At 33.7% G+C, this 22,393-nt stretch overlaps 2 protein-coding genes across 15 annotated transcripts; both read left to right on the top strand.

The window, feature by feature from the left end:
* Nucleotides 1–1,174: 1,174 nt before the first annotated feature.
* On the top strand, nucleotides 1,175–8,779 carry LOC115712322 (U11/U12 small nuclear ribonucleoprotein 59 kDa protein). 14 transcript variants are annotated; one of them, XR_009687251.1, is made up of 16 exons: nucleotides 1,175–1,491; nucleotides 2,271–2,451; nucleotides 2,558–2,888; nucleotides 3,006–3,089; nucleotides 3,218–3,283; nucleotides 3,407–3,479; nucleotides 3,644–4,005; nucleotides 4,092–4,132; nucleotides 4,351–4,446; nucleotides 5,444–5,573; nucleotides 5,716–5,837; nucleotides 7,594–7,734; nucleotides 7,826–7,890; nucleotides 8,037–8,138; nucleotides 8,242–8,304; nucleotides 8,390–8,779. XR_009687251.1 is itself a non-coding variant. In XM_061113259.1 (11 exons), exons 2-10 carry the CDS (start codon nucleotides 2,300–2,302, stop codon nucleotides 5,616–5,618), a joined length of 1,380 nt encoding a protein of 459 aa, XP_060969242.1. In that variant the 5' UTR covers nucleotides 1,175–1,491; nucleotides 2,271–2,299; the 3' UTR covers nucleotides 5,619–5,643; nucleotides 5,698–5,942. The 14 variants fall into 14 exon arrangements, 7 of the variants coding, with proteins under 7 accessions (XP_060969242.1, XP_060969244.1, XP_060969243.1 ...); XR_009687252.1 differs by having other exon boundaries at nucleotides 8,242–8,275; XR_009687248.1 differs by having other exon boundaries at nucleotides 7,576–7,734; nucleotides 8,037–8,304.
* Nucleotides 8,780–19,981: 11,202 nt separating this feature from the next.
* LOC115714954 (uncharacterized) lies at nucleotides 19,982–21,201 on the top strand. Its single transcript, XM_030643718.2, has one exon. It carries the CDS (start codon nucleotides 20,104–20,106, stop codon nucleotides 20,932–20,934), a length of 831 nt encoding a protein of 276 aa, XP_030499578.2. The 5' UTR covers nucleotides 19,982–20,103; the 3' UTR covers nucleotides 20,935–21,201.
* Nucleotides 21,202–22,393: the final 1,192 nt, after the last annotated feature.

Below are 22,393 nucleotides of genomic sequence, written 5' to 3' on the forward strand. Positions count from 1 at the left end.
AGAAGATTGGGAGTTCACCTAATGAAAGATAATTTGTTGATGCATAATTCAATAATAATGTTGCTGAGAGTAAGTGATCATTTGAAATTTAAAACTTGACCAACTTTAAAAAATGAGCCTTGAAATCAAGTTTATGCAGTAAGAAAGTGAAATAGAAAGTGTAGGAGAAAAAAGTGGGTTAGGTAACGACAAAATAGAGATTTGGTGGTTAAGGGAGTGAGATTTTTTTTTTTTTTTTTATAAAATAGAAGAGTGGAAGGTGTGTGAGATTTGGGAATTATATTCTTTGTGCAACACCCCACTAAATAATGTGTACACTTAATATTACATCCAATAATTATTAAGAATTTAAGGGGTGCATTGATGTATTTAATTTTGGGGTGTCTATTGTAGAATTACCCAATATATTATATTTTAAAAACTAAAATAAAAAAAAAAACAAAAAATAAATATCACGCTGGCCAATCAAAATTGTGGCTGCATTCAATAAATCTTTTGAAGGTCGGGTGCAACCCGAGATGGTTGAAATCATTGGCATCAAGGAGGCTCTTAGTTGGATTGATAAATTTTCTTGGGGGTGATGTTGTTCTTGAGACATATAGTTTAGTTTGTGTTCAAGCTATTTTAAGTTCTCTTTTTACGCCTTTTCAATTTGGACTTATTGTTTCTGATTGTAAGCTCTTGCTTACTCGTTTGTCTTTTGTTTCTGTGTGTTTTGTTAAACGATCTGCAAACAGAGCCGCTCATTATATGGCGCGAGCTTCTTGTTTCTCCACAGGTCGTACTATCCAGGAGGGTTTTCTGTCTCCTGAGTTAGTTGCCATTGCTTTGGCTGATTACTCAGTTTAATGAATACTGAAATTTTTATTCAAAAAAAAAATATATTAAATTTTTTGAATTCCTCTATTGCTGTTCAAGCTATTAAAAGTTCAATTGCAATGTTGTCTAAATTTAGATTGCTTGTTCGTGATTGTCAAGGATTGTTATCATTCTTAAACAATGTTTCTACAATTTTTGTTAAACAATCTGCTAATAAGGCCGCTCATTGCTTATTTGAAGTAAGATTATATTTGTAGTGAGCATGATGCTCCTTTTCATTTAAAACAATTGTACTTGGGGAAAGTTTTTAAATAAAATCATCTTCATTAAAAGTATATAATATATATAAGAAAAACATTTCTTTTTAAAAAAAAACCTAAATCTCACCTCTCTCTCGTATTCTCTCTCTCACCTCATCCCCTTTGAAGCCGCCTGCCCACTGCTCAGAGAGTGGACGACGACGGTGATTCGCTGCCCAGCGATTAGAAGACGACGGAGACGACGACATCTTCTCCCCTACTCGCTGACGACGACGGCCATCTCCTCCCTAAGTAGGGGACGGCATCTTCACCAACGACGGAAGCGACACAGCTCCTCCCTCCCCAACGACGACACAGCTCCTGCCTACCCAACGACGACACATCTTCTCCCTCGCAAACGGCAGCAACTCAGGTCTTTTAACTTTCTCTCGTTTTTCATTTTTCATAGTTAAAAGTAACCCAAAAACCAGTGACTTAATTAGTTCATTTGTGTCCCTCTAATTAACTTGGTCAAAAGTTGTATACATAATAGTTAATTTGATGAGTTGAAAAGTCAGGATACATATTTGATTGTAAATATATGTTATTGTGTTTTTCAGATATTAAATTGTGTGTTGGAGTGAACTTGCTAACATTTGACATCATACATTAAATTGGAATGAATTAGTGTCAAAATTAAGTGTTATCTTTAGTTTTTTGTATTATAGATATATGTAAGAAAATATAAAATAGAGTTGCAGTAAAGAAGTGAAGGCAGGACAAAAAAACAATGAGGGTGCACTGAATTTGATTGGACCGAAGCATAGACAAAATAACAATTCAACAAAGTCTGAATGTTTTATTTTAAATTTCAGATCAGCACTATACAAAAATCACAACATTTTTGTCCATTTCTTTGTTTCAGAGCTGATCACCTTCTAAATCATATGTTCTTCTCTCTTCCACCCCAATTACAAAACTTTTTTCAAAAAAATTCATAATTTCTATGAATTCTAAATAATAGTGCTCGTAAGATAATACAATACTTTTTATATTATATCACTTATTTGATACAAACATTTAGCAATATAAAAATATTATAATTGTTATGCAACACTGCGCGAAGCGCGGATTTATTCTCTAATTATACAACTAATTTCAACTTTAGTTACTGACAAATCTGAATCTCATTTTTAATTTTTCTCTTATTAGGTAAATTTCCCTTCTATTTTGCTGTAGTCATGGATCCAACTCCCTTTCAACCTACCCTGCGGCCACCTTGGATCCCTATGGTACCGCCTAATCAACCAAGCTCGATTGCCTTTTGGGAAACCAGAAACGTGCTTCATAGCCTTAAAGATTTACATGACACTGTCAGTCTTGCGAAATCGATGTATGTTTTCGATTCATTATACATTACTTTGTGACATTATATATTATGTTGTTGTTTGTTACCATTTAGTTGTTTTTGCTTTATTGTTTGGTATTTGTATTGGTAGGTGTAAAGAACTTGAAATGTTGATGGTGGTTAAAGATGTTAAAGGGTCTGTAGAAGTAGATAATGATGATTCACTTAGCGGGATTTTCAATATATTGAAAGATAGAAGGGTTGGTACGGAATCCCAAGTTTCACTTTCAGTGGAAACGACAAATGCTCTGATGTGTAGACTAAGAGCTCAACTTGAACCATTTAGGGCGATTAATGATGAACTGTATCCATGGGAAGAAAAATGTGCTGCTATTAGGTTATCTAATAAAATGAAGAAGTCGAAACGAAATAAACGTTGGAGGAAGAGAAAGAGGAAGCTCATTGCAGAAATGCATGCGAAGGTGGTTTTAGTGAACTTGCTTTATTCTTTTCCGATTTGACATCTTTCTTATGGAAATAGGTATCTTTTTGTTGCTTAAGTTGATTTCATATCCATTTACTCTCTGTAACGATCATAGGAGCGTGAAAGGTTTGACCAAGCTGATCAAGAAGCTGATGAGTGGAGGGCTAGGGAAATTGCCAATGATACTGCAAAACGCAAGGTATTGGACTATATTGTTCTGCACATGTATTGTTAATTGGTAACATACAATCACAAGTTCATCTTGTTAGGCATTTGTCTATGTTCTGCAAGTTTGTTTGCTACTAACTTTGGCATGTTGATTCCCAGGTGGAGAAGATGAAAGAGATTGCAAAGCTGAAAGCAAAAGAGGAGAGAAAGAGGCTAGAATCTGAGGTTAGAATTTATGGACTTGTTTTCTAAATCTACAGATGTTGAGCTAGATATGAAAGCTTCTTATTTCAAACATCATGCTCCGTGTTCACTTAACTAAATTTGACAGCTAATTTCATATTTCAGCTTGAGCTGGTATTGATTGTGGAGAAACTGCAAGAGTTACGCTCAATTAGGATTCAAAAGTTGAAAAAACAAGGTTTTGTGGTTCACTTTTCTTTCTATATTCTCCCTGTTTTTGTGTTTTCGTTCTTTTAATGTATGATGATATTGCATGGTCGGAACTAAGCTTGCTTTGGCCAGGCCTTAACAAATTCCTCCAATGAATTGAGAATGTCTTTACCATACAACATTATTATGCAGGTCATTTTCTTCCTGAGGAGGATGACAAGTTTCTGGAGAGGGTGCAAGCTGCAGTCGAGGAAGAGGAACGTCAGGCAATTGCAGCAGCTGATACAGAGGCTGCAAAGGGTGCCATTGCAACTGCTGAAGAATCTAGGAAAGCAACCCATAATCTTGGGCCCGAATCAAAAGAAATAAGCCCTAATGAAGATAATGATCAGGAACCTCTGGTTAAAAAGGATCAGAAATCTAGTGTGAACATGGAGAAAGAACCCGGGAAGCAATCACTAGAAACACAAGTCTATGATTCTGTTGCTAACTTGCCAATTGAATTCTATCACTATTATCATGGGAGCAATATTGATATAGGCACCCTTATTGAGGTGATACAAACTTCTTTGTTGGTAGGCTTTTAGTATTTCTTTGATCAGGTCTGTATCTTAATGAGTACTATATAAATTTTATGCAGGTGAGAAGAACTTGGGATGCCTACATAAGACCAGGAGGAAGGTAAGGATGCCAATTTTTGTTTCAATATTTTGCTCAACCAGTAAAGTGGCAGTTCAATGTTCTAACTCATTTGCAGTCAAACTATACCACTCATACTAAATTCTATTTGTTTGTTCCACTTGTATTCTTTATTATTACTTCTTTAATAGTTAACTAATTGCCAATTGCTGCACCACCTAAGACAATGTCACATTTTAACTTCAGTAGAATTTGTGCAGCCGCATACCAGGGCACTGGGTTCAACCGCCACCTCCTGCGAATGAGATTTGGGCTTCGTATTTGATGAGAGGTCAAAATGATACTAACCGACTCATGTAAGCTTGTTTGCAGTGCTGCACCAAGTCAATTCCCTTTGTTTGTTTATTTGAAGATCGATCTAGTATGACTTTAAACTTTTGCACAAGTTAGTTCGTTCTTTCTTTCTTTTCTTCTTCTTCTTCTTCTTTTTTTTTTATTTATTATTAATGGAACAAAAGTTCTATAAATTGAAACAAATTGAGGTCAGACACTCCCCAACAGCACCATGCACTCCAAGATCACTGATCCTAGCTACTGAAGCTAGTTTATCCACAAAGGCAATATTACAAGTTTAACCTTATCATTATTAGCAGCTGTATTGCCATCTGGCAATCAGAAAACAAAGAGATAAAATCCCAGTTTTGCTCCTTTGCCCATTCAAGGGCTATCACTATTTCCTCACCTTCCGCTTCCAGTGCAGAGTTGGCACTCACCTGACAAGTTTTTTTTTTTTTAAAAAAAATCCCTGAGCCGGAATCAATTGACTTTGCAAGTTTTAGAAGTCCAAATAGCATCATTATTGTTGCCAATATCAAGAACCACCAACTCCATGTTTTCTTTGAAGGAAACGTCCACTATTAGCAAAGTATGGGGACAAGAGAATAATTCTGCACCTGTAAATTACTTTGTTCTCTTGCTATAGTAAACTCCTTGAATCTAGACTACACCAGAGTTGATATCAACAAACCAATTCGTGACATTGTGAAGCATTAAGTTTGTGTACTCCCAAAGGGTCTCGAACAAGGAAGCTGCATAGATCAAAAAGTATCTTCCAATCTCTCCTAAAAGTCACTAGAAAGCTTCCTAGCTTTTCCATGAGATTGTCCCCTTGACATTCGTCAATTTCTATAGATCATGCCTCTCCAAACCAGAAGGCCCTAGCTACTGAACGTAAATGTTAAAGAAATTTCCATATGATGCTTGCAAAAGGAGGTACATGTGAGATGTAATGGTGGTTTATTAGCTGTTTTGTGCCGCTTGGCATTGGTTTGACATTCCCTTTGCATTTTACAGGATCAAAATATACAGATTGAGTAAAGAAAATGGATCATTGAAACATAATTTTGAATCAACAACTGCAGCTTTAAATGTGTCTAGAAATGAAAGTCACAAGGTCTCATCAAATGGAGCAAGTTTTTTGACGGTAGTTCTCTGCCTTGCCCTTTTTATTTCATTCATAGAGGCATAAGAAGTGAATTGTTATGATTGATGAGGTAATGTCTAAGCTGTCTTGAAAAAAATTGAGGTAGTCTCTATGTGAACGTCAGAACGTGGTACTTTTGCAGGAGAATTCACCCAATCGGCAAACATAAATTCACAAGTCAAGCAAAAAACAGATTCTGGAAATCAATTGCATAATGATGTTGTCTCTAAACAGGATGGAGTGAACAATGTATTTACAAATGAGGTTCGTTCTGTTGTCATTTTGAGTAAAGTGGGATCAAAATATTCAAATTTGAAGTTTCAAACTGATTTCTGCTGCTGTTTTAATGCATGCTTGTCTTAACAAAAACAGCTGTCCTAGGTGTTCATAATATCTTGACTGTCTATCTTAGGTTTTCTGCTCTTATTTTTTTATTTTTTGTTTTTTTTAAGAGTTATTTGCGGCATAACCTCCTTAAGTGGTCAGGTATTTGCAACTAACCCCCAATTCTAAAATTTTGGTGGTAAAACCCCTAAGCCCAGCTTCTGTTAGCAGTTCGCCCTTTCCGTCCATTTTTGGGTGTTAAAGTGACAAGTTGGAATGTCTACGTGTACACGTGGCACAATTTAATTAGTCCACGTAATAAATATTTAAAATTAAAATATAAAAAATTAATTATTTTAAAAATAAAAAATAAATAAAATATTTTTATTTAAAAATCAAAAAATTTATTTTTATATATATATATATATTTTTTTTCTTTTCTTTCTCTTTTCTTTCTTCATGCCTCCTTCTTCTTCTCTCTCTAACTTCTTCATCTTTGAAATCCTAGTCCCCAAAATCAGCCCCAGCAAACCCCAGCCGACTCTCCATTCTAGCTCCACGCACAGCCAACCAATCTCATCCCCAGCTCCCTAAAAAATCTCACTCAGGTCTCTCCAACATTGTTGATTTTCCCCGCCTAAACTACGTGCTAACACCCAAATTTAAATTTAAATGACGATATTTGTCGTCTTTTTTACCAAAGCGAAATGAAACCTAAAGCCATGGAGGAGGGGCAGGGTTGCTCGGAACCGGAGACGAACTGTATGGAGATTGAGACCAACGCCGATTCTATCGACAGCTCAATGATCTTCCATGCCATTAACGATGTCTCCGGATTCCTTCTCTACATGCACCAACAAATCCCTTCGTAAGTTTCCTTCTCTGAGAAATCATACCAAAACCCGACACCTAAATGATTCGAATTGTGTGATTGCGGCATGTTTGGTTTCTCGGAAAGTTGAGAGTAAAATTCATGCTTCCTTGACGTTTTCTATATATTTCCTGTAAGCAAAAATCTGATGTCGCTTTCTTTTTACGTATTGTCTTGCAAGATATAACTCTCGAATTCGAGAAATGGTGCAAAGAGTATAGTAAATTGGTATATTTGTGAGAGTAGATTTTCCAAAATCGAATTTGGATTTGTTCTTTTTCTTTGAAGAATTAGGGAGCTAGGGCTGAGATTGGTTGGCTGTGCGTGGAGCTGGAATGGGGAGTCGGTTAGGGTTTGATGGGGCTGATTTTGGGGGCTAGGGTTTCAAAGATGAAGAAGTTAGAGAGAGAAGAAGAAGGAGGTGTGAAGAAAGAAAAGAAAAAAAAAAGAAAAAGAAAAAGAAAAAAAAATATAAATATAAATTTTTTAATTTTTAATTTTTTGATTTTTAAATAAAAATATTTTTTTTTTATTTTTTATTTTTAAAATAATTAATTTTTATATTTTAATTTTAAATATTTATTACGTGAACTAATTAAATTGTGCGACGTGTGCATTGTATACACGTAGACATTCCAACCTGTCACTTAACACCCAAAAATGAACGGAAAAGGCTATCTGCTTAACAGAAGCTGGATTTAGGAGGTTTTACTACTAAAATTTTAGAATTGGGGGTTAGTTGTAAATACTTGACCACTTAAGGACGCAAATAACTCTTTTTTCAATGATGAATAAACTTGACAACAGATGTATGAATGCTTCTAGGAGTTTGCAGATTTGCTAGAAGAGAATAATAGTCGTCAGCTGCTGCAGCACAGACCGCTGTTGAGATTAGACAATTGCAATTGGAACTTGAAAGGGAACGCAATCATCATTCTTATTTACAACAGAAATTAGAATTAGAAGGTACAAATCTAACCTTTCAGTATACATGATTGGCAAGTATATAATAGTGTCATCTGATGTCTTGTGTTTAACTTTTCACCATTAATTTCAGAGGAAAGAAAGCTGAATGAATCTTTTCGGAAGGTGATCAAATTACTAAAAATGGAAAAAGAAAAGGTGAGTTTGAATGCTACACACAGGATAGTTGAATGTCTTAGTTATTCCACTCTATTTTTGTCATTTTTTAACGTCCAAGTTATTTCAGTCTATTTTGTTCTCTGAACGTGCCTTTTCTGCGATGAAATGTTTTCTTCATTAACCAGTCCTCCCTTGAATCAATCAAAGTACAAGATGAGCTGATGAGAAAGGAAGCTGAAGATGCTGATGACATTGCAACCGTCGAAAAGGAAAATGCTAGCCTTAAAGTTAGTTGTATTACCTTTCGTTAATTGAGTATGGGAGAGGTTGGTATCACTGCTTTACTGCCATGGGCTCGGGAATACATTACAATAATGTCTCATTTTGTAGTTGAAGAATGAACTTAAGGTCACCACGGAAATCAGTAGGAAGCCCATTGACGAAAAATTACCGGTTAAAAATTTTCATTTTCTTATTACGAACATCATGTGATCATGTAAAAGTCAACCACTTACCTAGTAATCTTTCATTTTGACAGAAGGTAGAGGCATCAGCAAGTTTAAGTTTTACTGGGATTGAAGAAATGGAGCTATTTCTTCGAAAATTGGATGGAGAGATGAAGGAAGCATGACGTGAAAAGGGATAAAGCCATACAAAGAGTTGACCCGTCTTAAACAACATTTGTTAGAAAAGGTTGTCTTTCCTTGTCCATAATCCATTTCCCTTGTCTTTTAATAATAGTTTGTCTTAGCCGATCTGCAATGCAAGTGGCAAATATTGTGCTAAATTTGGTACTAAAAAAAAAACAAATTATGTTTTTTTTCTTTTTGATAAATCAATGAGTTGTATTGCACAAACGAATTTACAAACTAAGAGCACCTATAATCAAGGGCCTCAAACTATACAATTCTCCAATTCCTTCTCTGTATTCTTTGTTTATCTATAAAGCAAAAAATCACTCTTTATTTACATTTGTTATTTTCTTTGGTAAGAAAGCCTGTACCCGAGTCCTTAGACTCCATTTAATCTCTTCAACCAACTGATTGCTGTTCACCTGATCGCCCTGCCATATCAGAGCATTCTTCATTTTTCAGACAGTGTATACCATAGCAGCAACCGCTGCACAATAGACTAATTTCCTGAACTTTGAAACCTTTGCCTTCCCAATCCATTGAACAAGCTGTTGTACAATTGCAGCTTGAGCTTTCCACCCTAGCCACGACTTGATCTCCACCAAGCAATGATTGGTTATTCTGCACTTAAAGAATAAATGTTGAATATTCTCATTGTGCTCACCACATAGGCTACACTTCTCTTGCAGTTGAATTCCAATTTTAATCAACAGATCTTTTGTCTTCAACCTATTAAAGCATTACAAGCCATAGAATCATAGTATGTTTTGGTGTATTCAATCGAGACCACACCTCTTTGCTCCAAGCCATTTTTGGTTGATGAGTGCTAAACATCTTGTACCCTGCTGCAATTGTATATTTGTTCCTTTGAAATTCAGCAATGTCAGTTAAGGAAAAAAATCTGGTTTTTGAGGGAGACAAGCTTCTTCCAATACCAACTGGTGTGTATAGAAGCACTGTAACTCCACCAGGGTTGGCCTTTGATGTATACACTGTTCACCCATCTTAGCCATAGGCTTTCTTGGTTGTTCGAGATAGCCCAAATGTACTTGGACATGGCTGTTCCAAGTTTCAAGCTTTTTGATACCAAATCCCCCTGTAGACTTAGGTTGACATACATTGTCCCTAGCAACAGCACCTGCTCCATAAAACACAGCTTGCCCTTTCCATAAGAAAGCTCTACAAATGGCTTCAATTGACTTCAAAATTCTTTTTGGCATGATCACAATTTGGCTCCATTATGCTTGTAAAGCAATGAATACTGAGTTGATTAGAGTTGTTCTTTCAGCAAATGATAGGTTCCTTGAACTCCAGGTTCTAATTCTTGATGTCATTCTTTCAACCAATACCTCAATTTCTTTCCTGGAAATCTTTTTAGCACAAATTGGAACCCCCTAGTATGTGAATGGGAGCTCATGTCTCATAAACCCTGACAGTTGCAGGATCTTATCCACACACCCCTGCTGCATATTAATGCAATATATAGTAGTTTTAGTGGTATTAGGTTGTAAGCCTGAGGTTAATGAGAAGAGCTTTAGAGCCTGTAACATGTATAACACACTTTTGAAATCTCCATGACTGAATAGTAAGACATCATCAACAAAAGCCAGATGATTTAATTTGAGGCCCGAGCACCTGTCATGAAAGTGAAAGTCTTCCTTCTCCCCAATCTTCCCCATTAGCCTAGAGAAGTATTCCATACCCAATACAAACAATAGAGGGGACATGGGGTCCCCTTGCCTTAGACCTCTCCTAGATTCAAAGAAGCCATGTAAGGTTCCATTGAACATAAGAGAGAACTTCGGAGTAGAGATGCAGTTCATTGTTAGCTGTATGAAACTGCTAGGGAATTTGAGACCAATTAGAACCTCCTCCAGAAATTCCCACTCAATGGTGTCATAAGCTTTTTGGAGATCAAGCTTGATTATACAACTTGGTTTGTCTGCAGTAGTGTCTTACTAAATCTTGGCAAATCATTATATTATGCCCTACGAATCTTCCTTTAATAAATCCCCCTTGTGAGTGGAAAATTATTTCAGGATGGATGTTACTGATTCTAGAGCTCAAAAACTTTGTTGCAATCTTATAAATAACATTGCAACAAGCTATTGGTCTAAATCACATTGCAACAAATTATGTTTAGCACAATAATTACTTGATTTTTTTTACGAGGTGATCAAAATCACATATGATTAACAATGCAGCAATTCATAATCGACGGCGGTACTTTCTCGAACTAAGATAGCTCATTGTCTAACTAAAGAGTATGTTTTGCCAAATCATGAGTTGCAGAATTTCTTATCAGTCCTTAAACTCGAGCTCACTCATTAATGGAGGTATTGTGAATTTTTATGATATATTATTTAACAAAAATTTACAAATAAATTTAAAAATAAAATTACATCAAAACCTATACCACAAATCATGGTATACAATTTTTCTAGTAAAATTGTAAAATTCCTAATCTAATTTTACTATATAATTAACGATTCACATTCATGCATAAAAATAATAATTTCATTCATTCACAATATATCAACATATATGTATAAATACAGAATTACCCAACACAGTATTTAATCTATATAATTATGAAGATTGCTCTTAATACCAATTGTTAATTTTTATAGTCCATATCAAAGTTATAAAAGCAGAAGCGAAATTTGATAAAAATAGTTTTTTTTTATCTAAAATGAACCATAAGCCTAAGGGTCTTAATATAATGTATTTAGATTAAATCTAAACTGCTGAAAAGAAAACAATACCTCTTGAAGCCTATTAGGGCATCCTTCTATCTTTTAGTACAATCAACGATAATCCAATCCAAGAACTTCTGTTGAAGAATCCACACCTTGATTTTCCAAGCCAGCCTCAACACTCTAGAATAGAGTATGCTATTATATCTTATTTGGACGAACACATTTAAGTATTACTGTTAGGATATTTTTAGCCTATTATTTATGTTATTTTTAGAGTTAATTTTCTTTTTCATTGTCCATTTTTAGAATAGAATTATGCTTGTTTTCTTTAATTTTCTTATTTGGATGAACAAATTAAATTTCATTTTTTTAAAAAAATTTGTGTGCTTGGTGATATTACATCCTTGACTAATTTTAATTTTGTGCTTTAAAAGAACATGGAATTATAAAAGGTAAATTCGAGCAATTAAATTGGTTTATGTATGCTAAATTTGATACGTGGAAAGTTGTTTGGAAAATTCTAGAACTTGCTTGCTTGCTATATGAGGCAAAATAATAAGGGCTTTTTTCAATTTTAACCAAAAAAAGTAACAATATTACAAAAATACTTCCAGCTGGCCAAATAAACAAATATACAACCCAAATAAAAAAATTACACAAATATCACTTACACACACCTTCAACCCAGGATCCATGCTTTCTGGACAACTATCACGCAACCATCGCGCAACTACTCAGCAACCCAACGCAACCGAAACAAAAATTCAACCAGAAAGAGAACCACCATTAATTCCGGCGACTTCACCATTGGCTATTTTGGTAATTAATCAAAACATTGACTATTTCGAATTCATAAAAAAAGGGTAGAAAAACCACTACGAAATTAAAATTGATCTGGAAATTCAGTTTAATTTGCATAAAACTAATGTCCTGACTTCAATTTTTAGATCCATGAAAGGCAGATCTCAAAAAGTTGAACTGGAGTTCCCAAACAATCCAAATCAAGTATAATTCAAAAAGAATACATCAATACCATAGTAAAATACTTATTCTGGTGTATTTTTGTTGTTTTTCAAATTTCTAATGGTGAATTTGTTCATATTAAATCATAAGCAGACATGTAGATAAAGTTACGTACGTGGAAACACTACTGTTCTGATTTTTAATGTTTCACAACAGTTGCATAAATATTTTGCTAACATTTATTTCGTATGATTGAAACCTTCGTCTGATGCAACCTTCGACCAACCACCCTAAAACTTTCGTCTGATTAAAATCTTCGTCTGATGCAACCTTCGACCAACAACCCTACAACCATAGTCTGATTGAAACCTTCATCTGATGCAACCACCGCGCAACCACGCAGCAACAACCCTGCAACCATCGTCTGATTGTGTAAGTGATAGTGTAAGTGGTATTTTGGTAATTAAAATCACATAAAAGGTATAAATATTGTCTTTACCTTATGGAGGTATTTTTGTAAATAAAGTGTCAATTTATATTTTCTATGTAATAATTTCAAATAATAAATTATGCAAGGAAAGTGATTTATGCATTTTTTTGATCGATTGTTCCTTTCAAGCCATCCTTGTAATTTTTATCTTAGTTACCCTTTTTGAGCCTTAACTTTATTTCTTTGTTTCTACCTATTTTGAGCCTAAACAAGATAAACCCATTAACATCCAAAATTTGACCCTAATTATACCATAAGTGAATCTTTTATTTTGGAGAATATGTATGGGAAATTTGTTATATGTGTGTGGGAATAAGTGCAAAAATTAAGAGAATGTGAAAAAAAATTGATTGGCAACAACTTGAAAAAGAAAAAAAATCTGACAATAAGTGTCAAATTTGAAGAAAAAAATTGAAAGAAAAAAGGAAAGAAAAAATAAAAATAAAGTAGTTGCAATATTGTTGAAAAAAATTCTTTCATGTAATTAGAAAAAAATGGATACCGGGATCATTTGTGAAAGTTATCGGGTGAATTGATTGGAGAAGCTTATGGTATAGCTGAGCCCAAATGACCATTCCATCTACCCATACCTAAGCCTAACATTACAAGCTTCGAAGGAAATTTTGATTCTTAGTTGTACATCTATTTATATTAGTGGAGAATAGTGAGTATTACAAGCTTATGGAATATATTGAGTTAGTGGATTGATGGATGTAATTTGCATGGATAAAGTGTTTCAATTGTTAGTTAAGTGTTAATTAAGGTGAATCAAGAGTGTGATTGAACTGAAATTCTGGATTATTATAGGTGAAATTTTTGTTCATAACCATGCTATTTATCTTACTTGAAAGTTGCTCATGTTTCTCTTGATTGACTTATTTCATTTAAGTTGTGTTATTTTTAGTTGTTAGTCTTACTCGAGGGCGAGTAAGCATTTAGTTTGAGGGAATTTGTTAGGATTTTTTTAGCCTATTATTTATGTTATTTTTAGAGTTAATTTTCTTCTTTATTGTCACTTTTTAGAATATAATTATTCTTGTTTTCTATAATTTCAGGTTTCGACACTTGGAATGTATAAATTGGTCAAATCTAAAAAAAAAAAGATGATCTATAAAATAGAGAAAATTATCCAAAAAAATAAAACTGAAACTTCAAGTCTGAATTCTACTATGATCTGATCAGATTTGGGAAAAAGTCAAAACATCAAAGTTTTAGATCTCTCTTTCAGCTTTTCAGAACATCTTGAATCGTCCAATTCTGAGTAATATCAAGATAGTTATGACATAAATACTATCAGTCATCGTAGTAGGAAATTTCTAAAAAAATAAATAAAAAGATAGAGAAAAAAAAAGATAGAGCTGCGATTTTTATCTTGTTTAAGTTTAAATTTTAAATCTTTTTAGTATCTTTTAGGTATCTTTGTTAGCCTATATAAAACATTATTATTAGTATTTTTAGTAGATTTTTAGAGCTAAAAAAACTCAGAAACTCTTAATTAGAGGCAGTTGAGGAGTACAAAAATTAGAGAGCAAATTCAATCTCGAAGGTTTTTTTAACGGAGTTTTCAATATTCTTTTCTTCTCTATTTTTTCTTCTATTCTGAATTAATATGTGTGATTTTGCTACGATGAACATGAGTAGCTAAACATTTTATTAGGATTTATATGAATATTGTTTGACATTGATTTATGGTTTTAACGTGATTTAGTTTTACCCTAATTTTTATGTATTCTATTTCATTCGTACTTAATTACTTTTAATTGTTTGATCACCAATTAAATATTTATGATTTTGATGCGAAATGTGAAAAGTGGGTGTCAATTATGCTATAGTGAAATAGAATCAAATTTCGATAGAGGACGAGAGTACCTATCTGGTTTGGATAGCTTATAAGATTTCTGTGTTTAATGCCTTTAACATGTTTAATTTATCACGAGAGTAGAAAATTTGCATGTAATTGAGCTTTATATATCTAAGAAGACTATAAATTACATAAATAAACATGCTATTGCATATAGTTTGGTAATAGGAATTGAATCATGTTAAACCATAATCAATAGATATAATTAAAATTGAAAAACTCTAACTTTTAATCATTGTCAATTTACATATTAATTACTTGCTTCCTATTTTTACTATTTCTTATTTGTTTTTTAATTTTAAATTTTCTCTTAATTTAGATATAGCCAAATAGAAGCAAAAATTTAATTTTAAAGTACTTAACTACAATTCTTGTGGGATCAACCCCACTCTTTGTGAGTCTATAACTTGATAACAATACGTATACTTGCGTGTTGAAAATATCACAATAATTACAGTGTGCACTCAACTCATGAGATACTGTAATGAGTTAGGGTTGTTTAATCTCACACACACCTATTATGGTGTATGCATGTGAGACAAGAGAGAGAGAGAGAGAGAGAGAGAGAGAGAGAGAGAGAGAGAGAGAGAGAGAGAGAGAGAGAGAGAGAGAGAGAGAGAGAGAGAGAGAGAGAGAGAGAGAGAGAGAGAGAGAGAGAGAGAGAGAGAGAGAGAGAGAGAGAGAGAGAGAGAGAGAATCAATTTCTATTTTTCTCTAACTTTGTTAAACTCTTTTCAGTTTGTTTCAGGTTAATTGCTTATTTTATTCATGATACTATATATCCTATATAAAGTGTTATAAATAAACCATTTTAATCCTTTATTTAAAATAAAAATATCCAATAATTAAACAATTATCTTTTTTATTTTAATTATTATTATTTTTTAATTCATTTAATCAATAATTAAAAGATAATTAACTTAATTTAATTTAAATTATTTTAACTAATAAAATAATTAAACTAAATTAATCATGGGTCTTTATATGTCACCCTACACGTGTGTGCCATATTTTAACGTCCAAATTGATTTCTCAATTTTTCCACAAATAAAATTTATTATTTATTCTACTAATAAATAATAATTAATTAATTCTCATTCATTTCTTATTTCACAAGAATTAAAATAAATATTATTTTCTTTAAAATAATATTTCTCTCTTTAATATTATTTAATAATAATATTATATTTAACTAGTTATATAGTTTCATTTAATAAAACTAAATGATTAAATAATATTAATTATTATCATCTCAAATTTTGTCCACCTAACGTGACATGTCCACATAAGCCTATATTGAAGACACGTGGAATATAACATTGTCAACAGCAAGACAAAGTCTCTTTACAAGCCATGGCAAAACCACCAAAGCAACAAGCGAGAGGAGCTAAGCAAGCCGTTTAAAAGCTGCACAACCATGTCAGGCTGGCCAAAGGGAGTACATAGGCTGGCCAGGGAGGAGCTGGTATGGCTGGCCGACCAAAAGGTGATTATCAGACTAAGAAAGGGCCCGTTCAACCAAGGAAACCTAATCTTTACAAGAAAAAAGTGTACAAAGGCTGGCCAACACTTGCCAAGGCTGGCAGACACTTGTTGTGCAGCTTGCAGGTTGGCAGGCACTTGATGTGCAGCTTGCAGGCTGGTAGGCACTTGATGTGCAACTTCCAGGCTGGCAGGCACTTGATGTGCAACTTGCAGACCCTGACAGTCACATGGCCAGACAACCTCTTCCTGGCAAGCCTTTGGTGCGCAGCCTTCATCCGTGGACAGCAAGCTAAGTGGCAGTTTGAACCTTGACAACCCACAAAAATATGGAGAAAATATCAGCAACTTTCCTATTTTTGAGAGATAATTACCTATTTATTTTTTATTATTTAATTATGTAAATAAGGCTTTATCTTCTTATTTTTAAGAGATATTAGTGGTTAATCTTCATGTAAGCTCTATTATATAAAGAACATTAGTCTAACCCTAATTCTCTAAGTCACTAAGTCTCTAGCTCCTTAAGCTCTCAGTTCTAACTCTAAAACTCTGAGTTTAAAACTCACTTCTCTCTTCTCCTTTCTCACGCACGCCCAAGCATCCTTCTCACTAGAGATTTGCCAACTTTGGTACTCACATTGTAATATTAAGAGAGCCACTCCAGATTCCACTACTATTGTGATTTGAGTGGTATTATCTCTATACCAATACAACTAAAAGAGGAGTAGGTCATTACCCGTTAACTCAGGGAGCTGAACCTCTATAAATCTGGTGTCTATTTTACTTTATTATTCTTATTGTGTAACACGTTTGACAAGTATCAGTATTAAATACGACTCCGCTATCGGTTGGTCAAATTTGAGGTCAACAATTACACAATTCATAATTGTCATAATTAATCTTTGCTCTTAAGAATTTATTTTCCATAGAAATTAATTCTCACTCAAAATTCGTTCATCAAATAAAATCTTCCCTTTGTACAGTGTTGTATAGAGGTGACTTGAGGACCATGGACCTATATTTCAAAGCTCCAATAAACACTTGATTATTTTCGATCTCATCAATAGAATAATTCGATTTATTACGTCCATTATTACTCCACTATAAATATAGAATTGCACTCTTTGATGCCAGACGCCCTTTCGTATTCTGTTCTCAGCTGACCACTGATGGCATCCTCCTTTTGTTCACACCTTTCCCCCTGCTAAGTGCTGATTATTAATCTGGGACTTGATGTCTGACCGTGCGTCCAATTTTACTCATCCTTGATGGATGGGCGAAGCACTTGACTCTTATGGATCCAGTGAATGGGATTGCCTTCCTTGATGGGCCTCCGTAATGGCCCATATATTAGCTATCCTAAAATACAGATAACATATATTTTTTAGGTTTTATGCTTTAATTAGACAATTTAAAGTAAATAATAATTAAGAACGATTAAACTAACTTAAAGGTAAAGAGACAAATAACTGTTTCAATTAGATAATAAAAACCTAGAACATTTATTTCTCTATTTCAAACTATGAATCTCAGTTTGTCAATTATCCCAATTTATTCTATAATTTGTAGTTTCAAGAACCCTAATGTAATCTATTAACCTCTCTCGAGCGATGATAGAATTAACTAATTAACTAACAAAATATTTCTATTCAATATCAATCAATCAAACAATAGTAAGACAATATTATTCTCTTTAAATAAAACTCATATAGTTAATGAGATCTCTCGATCTCACACTTTTTCTACGTCACACAATTCTAATTATGATTTTAGATTACAACTCTAAAGTGTAAAACCTAAAATCTTATTACTAATTAATGGTATTAAGCATTACTAAGATAGTAATTCAGCACAAAACTGCACAAACAAATATCACTAACATATATGGGAATAATCTAAAAACTTTAATTAATAGTCTAAAATAGTTTCATCAACACTTTAGAAAAAAGTGTTTAGTTCATAATGACAAACATAATAATAACAATAATCATATTCATAATTAAACAATTAAGCAAAAGAATAAAAAAAAAGAAAAAGAAAATGACTTTAATGATGATTGATTGGAATCTCTTATTTATTGCTCTTCAATGTGTTTTTTGATCTAAAAATTGCTCTCTCTCTCTCTCTCTCTCTCTCTCTCTCTCTCTCTCTCTCTCTCTCTCTCTCTCTCTCTCTCTCTCTCTCTCTCTCTCTCTCTCTCTCTCTCTCTCTCTCTCTCTCTCTCGTCAGAAGTCAAATTACATCATTCTTTTTATAAGTTGAAAAAGAAAAACAATATGATGTTTTAAAATTCAAATTTAAACTGAAAAGCTACGCCAGGCGACATGTCGGCTGGAACACAAATATCTAGTTTTCGATCATGTTTTGCTTCTCGACTTTGACATATATCTCGATTACCATTTTCGTGCACTAAATTCATAATATTATCGTATTTAAATCTCAAAACTGCACAACTACAGAAAGTACATGAAATTTATACAAAACTTAAAAAATAAATAATAATTCATCTAATAAGTAACAAAAAATGAGTGTACAAATGTGCACTCATCACAAGCTCATCATAATGTTATAACATTACTATGAAAAACTTGGAGGACAAATACCATCCCTAAAAAACTTTACACAACTATGCACAAATTTTATTCAAGATATCAGGAAAGGTGCTCGAGACAATATTTTCATAAACTTCATGAAGACACTCCGGGAGCATCACCATAGGCAAGGCTAACCCTATGTCACCACGGGCAGGGCCAACCCTCCATGTCCATAGACACTACCGTGATGAGTCATGGGGCTGACCCTCTATGACGAGCGGCCCTCCGTGAAAATTCATAGGGTCGACTGTCCATGACAAGTGACAGGGCCAACCTTGGTGTTTTGTACTCATTAACTCAATACACTCGTGAATGCGACAAGGGGTAACTACACTTATGGTCCACTCATGTGTTACCAAGGCTACTTACGGGATATTCTAGAAGCATCTCCAAAATTAATAATCTATTAAAATATTTATTTTGAATATTAGTTTATTATTATTTAAATTTAAATTTAGCTTAATCATAGTTAAGTGAGATGTGTATTTAAGTTAACCATAAGCCACACGTTCATGTAAACCTATAAATAGGTCATTCAATCACTTTTAAAACAATCTTTGAAAAATACTCACTTGAGAATAGAATTCTTGAAAACTATCTTTGAGTATTGAGATCATAAAACTACAAGGGAATTAGTCTATTATTGCCGAAAGGAGGTAAACCATGATAAAATTTGGTATTTATCATTGTTAATTCTATTCAATTTATTGTGATTTATATTTCTTTGTATTCATCCTATTTGTTTATGATTTTTTGAGATTTGTTGACGAAAAATAACGTTTTTTTTTTTTTTATTGTCGTTTGTATGTTATTTTTTTCTTATGTTATATGTATGTTGTCTTTTATTGTTTTTATAAAAGTACGTATAATTAAAGTTTAAAAAATAAAAATAATTGTATAATTTAAAAAAAAAAGAGTAATTACTATTTTAGATATTGTGTTTTGTAAAAGTTAATAATTTGACCTTCTATTTTGTTAATTGATAAAGTGAACCCTGTATTTTTTAAAATTGTACAAATAGGATCTTGAACTAATTTTTTGTCAAAATAAAACTTAATAATAATCTGATCTAAAGATGTTATGACAAAACTTGTTACATTTTCTGTATCTGTTCGTGTTAGAAATTGTCTTAAAGTTAGTTATATTAAAAAATAATTTTTTTGAAAATTGAACTCAAGGTTCTATTTTTACTATTTTAGAAAATATAAGATCTATTTTATCATTTAACAAAACAGAGAGTCCAATTATTAACTTTTGTAAAACTCAAAGTTAAAAATAGTATTTATCAAAAAAAAAAAAATTATTTAACCATACAAATGTAATTCTTTCCAAAAAAAAAAAAAAAAAAACAACCTTAGGCAAAAACCCGAAAGAACATATTGCACGTGCGGCGCAGTTTAGAAAATAAAAAAGATTAAAGTTGATCAAACGGCATAGATGGGATAAAGGATAAGGATGAAGAAGCACCAGATCACTCCATCTCACTCTCCTTATCCTGCGCCACTCTCTCTCCACTCCACTCTACTCTCTTATGGCCGATGACTTCAACCCATTCCAACCCCCAATCACCGCCGCCTCAACCGCCACAATTCCACCACCCACCACCGCTACACCACCCCCACAGCTCACGGCACCTCCATCCTCCTTCGACAACCCAGGGCCATCTTTGGCCCCTAAACGACAACGCCGCCCCAGTGTCCGATTGGGTGAGATTGGCGACCAACCAGCTGCCACACTCTCCTACGACTCTCACGTTCGGAGGGCCAAGCACCCATGGAGGTTCTCCAGAGACTCTTCCGCTGTTGCGGCTACGTCTAAGTCAGTAAAGGCCCGGTCTTTAACAAACCTCGTCAACGGCGGTGATTCCCAAGAAATTGCGGAGGCGGAAGATAGGAATCAGAACGGAGACGCTCTTAATTTCGAATTGGGGATCCGAAGAGTGAAGTCAAAGCGAGCAACGGCGGTTAAAAGGGTCCGATCGAATTGGGTTTCGAATTCGAATTCTAAGCAACTGGACGATGGGGCGGATAGTAGGGAGGAATTGGGGGAAGAAGGGTTTAGGGATTTCGATCCTGAATTGGATAGTCCAATGAGGGAGCAGAGCCCAGTTCAGTCGTTGGATAACGCGGGCGTGGATACGTGGAATGATAGTTTGCCGGAGGCTAGTTGTGGTGGAGTGAGGTCTTGGTTGATAGAGTTGGGTTTGAGTAGGTATGCGCCGGTGTTCGAGATACACGAGGTAGACGACGACGTTTTGCCCATGTTGACTTTGGAGGATCTTAAGGATATGGGAATCAACGCCGTTGGTTCCAGGCGGAAAATGTACTCTGCAATTCAGAAGCTTGGTAAGGGATTTTCATGAGTTTCAATCCCTTTTTTTGGTCAATTATAAATATTTATTTACTAAAATAGTTAAGTTTAACTCGATCATCATCACCATCATCATAGGATTAAAAAAAAAAAGAACTTGACCACTATAAGTTATCGGCCTTAGCTGTGAAAAATGTTACTAAAAGAAAAAAAAAATTCTGGTCTGAGAAGTTTTTTTTTCTGTTTTCTCTTTACTTACTTCTCTTACAATAAAACTAATCACTATGTTTGATTTGAATTAAAGTACTCTTCTCTCGAATGATTTTACTTCTATTAATTTTGACATTGCTTTGCTAGTTAGTTTCTCTTTTCAATAAACCAAGAGCTCAATTAATGTATCCACAGAACTGGCTGATCAGATAACTCATCAAATCCAATACAGCAATTGCTATATATAATAAATCTCTATGCTAAAAGCAAAGTCTTTGCACCATACCAAGACATTTGTTAGTCTTGAATCTGTATCATGTATACAAACGTGAAATGATATTTGATAATTGATGATCAAATTTTATGGCAGTGTAGTTTGCAATCTACAATCAGCAAGTGTTGTGTTTAGAACATTGTGGGGTTCCAGTGTCGTAATCAACTAAAATTTGGCTTGGACTTTGATATTGTGCTGCCTTTGAAATGAGAAGGATGTTTTTTAGAAACTGAGCCTTGAGATGAATGCCTCCCCTGCCTGCATAACCAACTAGTTTTGACCACACCATTGCTAGTTCTTTTATGCTTCATATAATTGAAACACTAATTTGAGAACCTCTAATCAACTCTTTCCCTTAATTATTGGCTTTGTTCGTTACCAAGTTGCCTTTGAATCTTACAAAATGGTTTTCTGTTATTTTGTTTTACACGTTGAAACTTTACACACAGTAGTAGACATGACATGATGAATAAAAATACTTGTATTCCGTAGTATAAAAAACATGTGTATATTGTTGAAGCAAAAAATGAAAAATATATGTGTATATGGCAATTAGGATTTTTTCCTCTCGAAGTTTGACATGTATCAAATCATGTCCCTGAACTTTTTTTGCCGTTAAAAATTCCCCCTGAACTATTGAGATTGTTAGATTTAAGGAATTTCGTCTAATTTTATTTAATTTTACTGTTTCATTGATTGTTTATGTACTAAACTATGTTCTCTAGATTTTGATATTTACCAAATCATGCTACTCGAAGTTTGATAAGTACTAAATCATGTCCCTGAACTTTTATCTTAGAATTTTTTTTACTAAAATTGGACAAAAGTCTTTAAATCTAACAATTTCAATAGTTCAAGAAGAATTTAACGACCAAAAAAGTTTAGGGGGCATGATTTAGTATATGTCAAAGTTTGGGGAAAAAAAATCCTAATTAGCCTATCTATAATTAAATTGGATAAGTCATTTTTATATATAATTGTCTCTTTCATTATTTTTTTACATTTGCAAAAAACAATGGATTTTTGT

The sequence above is a fragment of the Cannabis sativa genome, chromosome 4, assembly GCF_029168945.1.
Source record: "Cannabis sativa cultivar Pink pepper isolate KNU-18-1 chromosome 4, ASM2916894v1, whole genome shotgun sequence".
In the NCBI taxonomy this organism is placed as follows: Eukaryota; Viridiplantae; Streptophyta; class Magnoliopsida; order Rosales; family Cannabaceae; genus Cannabis; species Cannabis sativa.

Excerpts from the sequence above, each read along its gene's own strand:
- LOC115712322 (XM_061113259.1), top strand. The coding sequence starts at position 2,300 with ATGGATCCAACTCCCTTTCAACCTACCCTGCGGCCACCTTGGATCCCT. Across the intron at positions 2,889-3,005 it reads TTGCAGAAATGCATGCGAAG|GAGCGTGAAAGGTTTGACCA; the intron begins GTGGTTTTAGTG and ends TAACGATCATAG. Across the intron at positions 3,480-3,643 it reads TCAAAAGTTGAAAAAACAAG|GTCATTTTCTTCCTGAGGAG; the intron begins GTTTTGTGGTTC and ends ATTATTATGCAG.
- LOC115714954 (XM_030643718.2), top strand. The coding sequence starts at position 20,104 with ATGGCCGATGACTTCAACCCATTCCAACCCCCAATCACCGCCGCCTCA.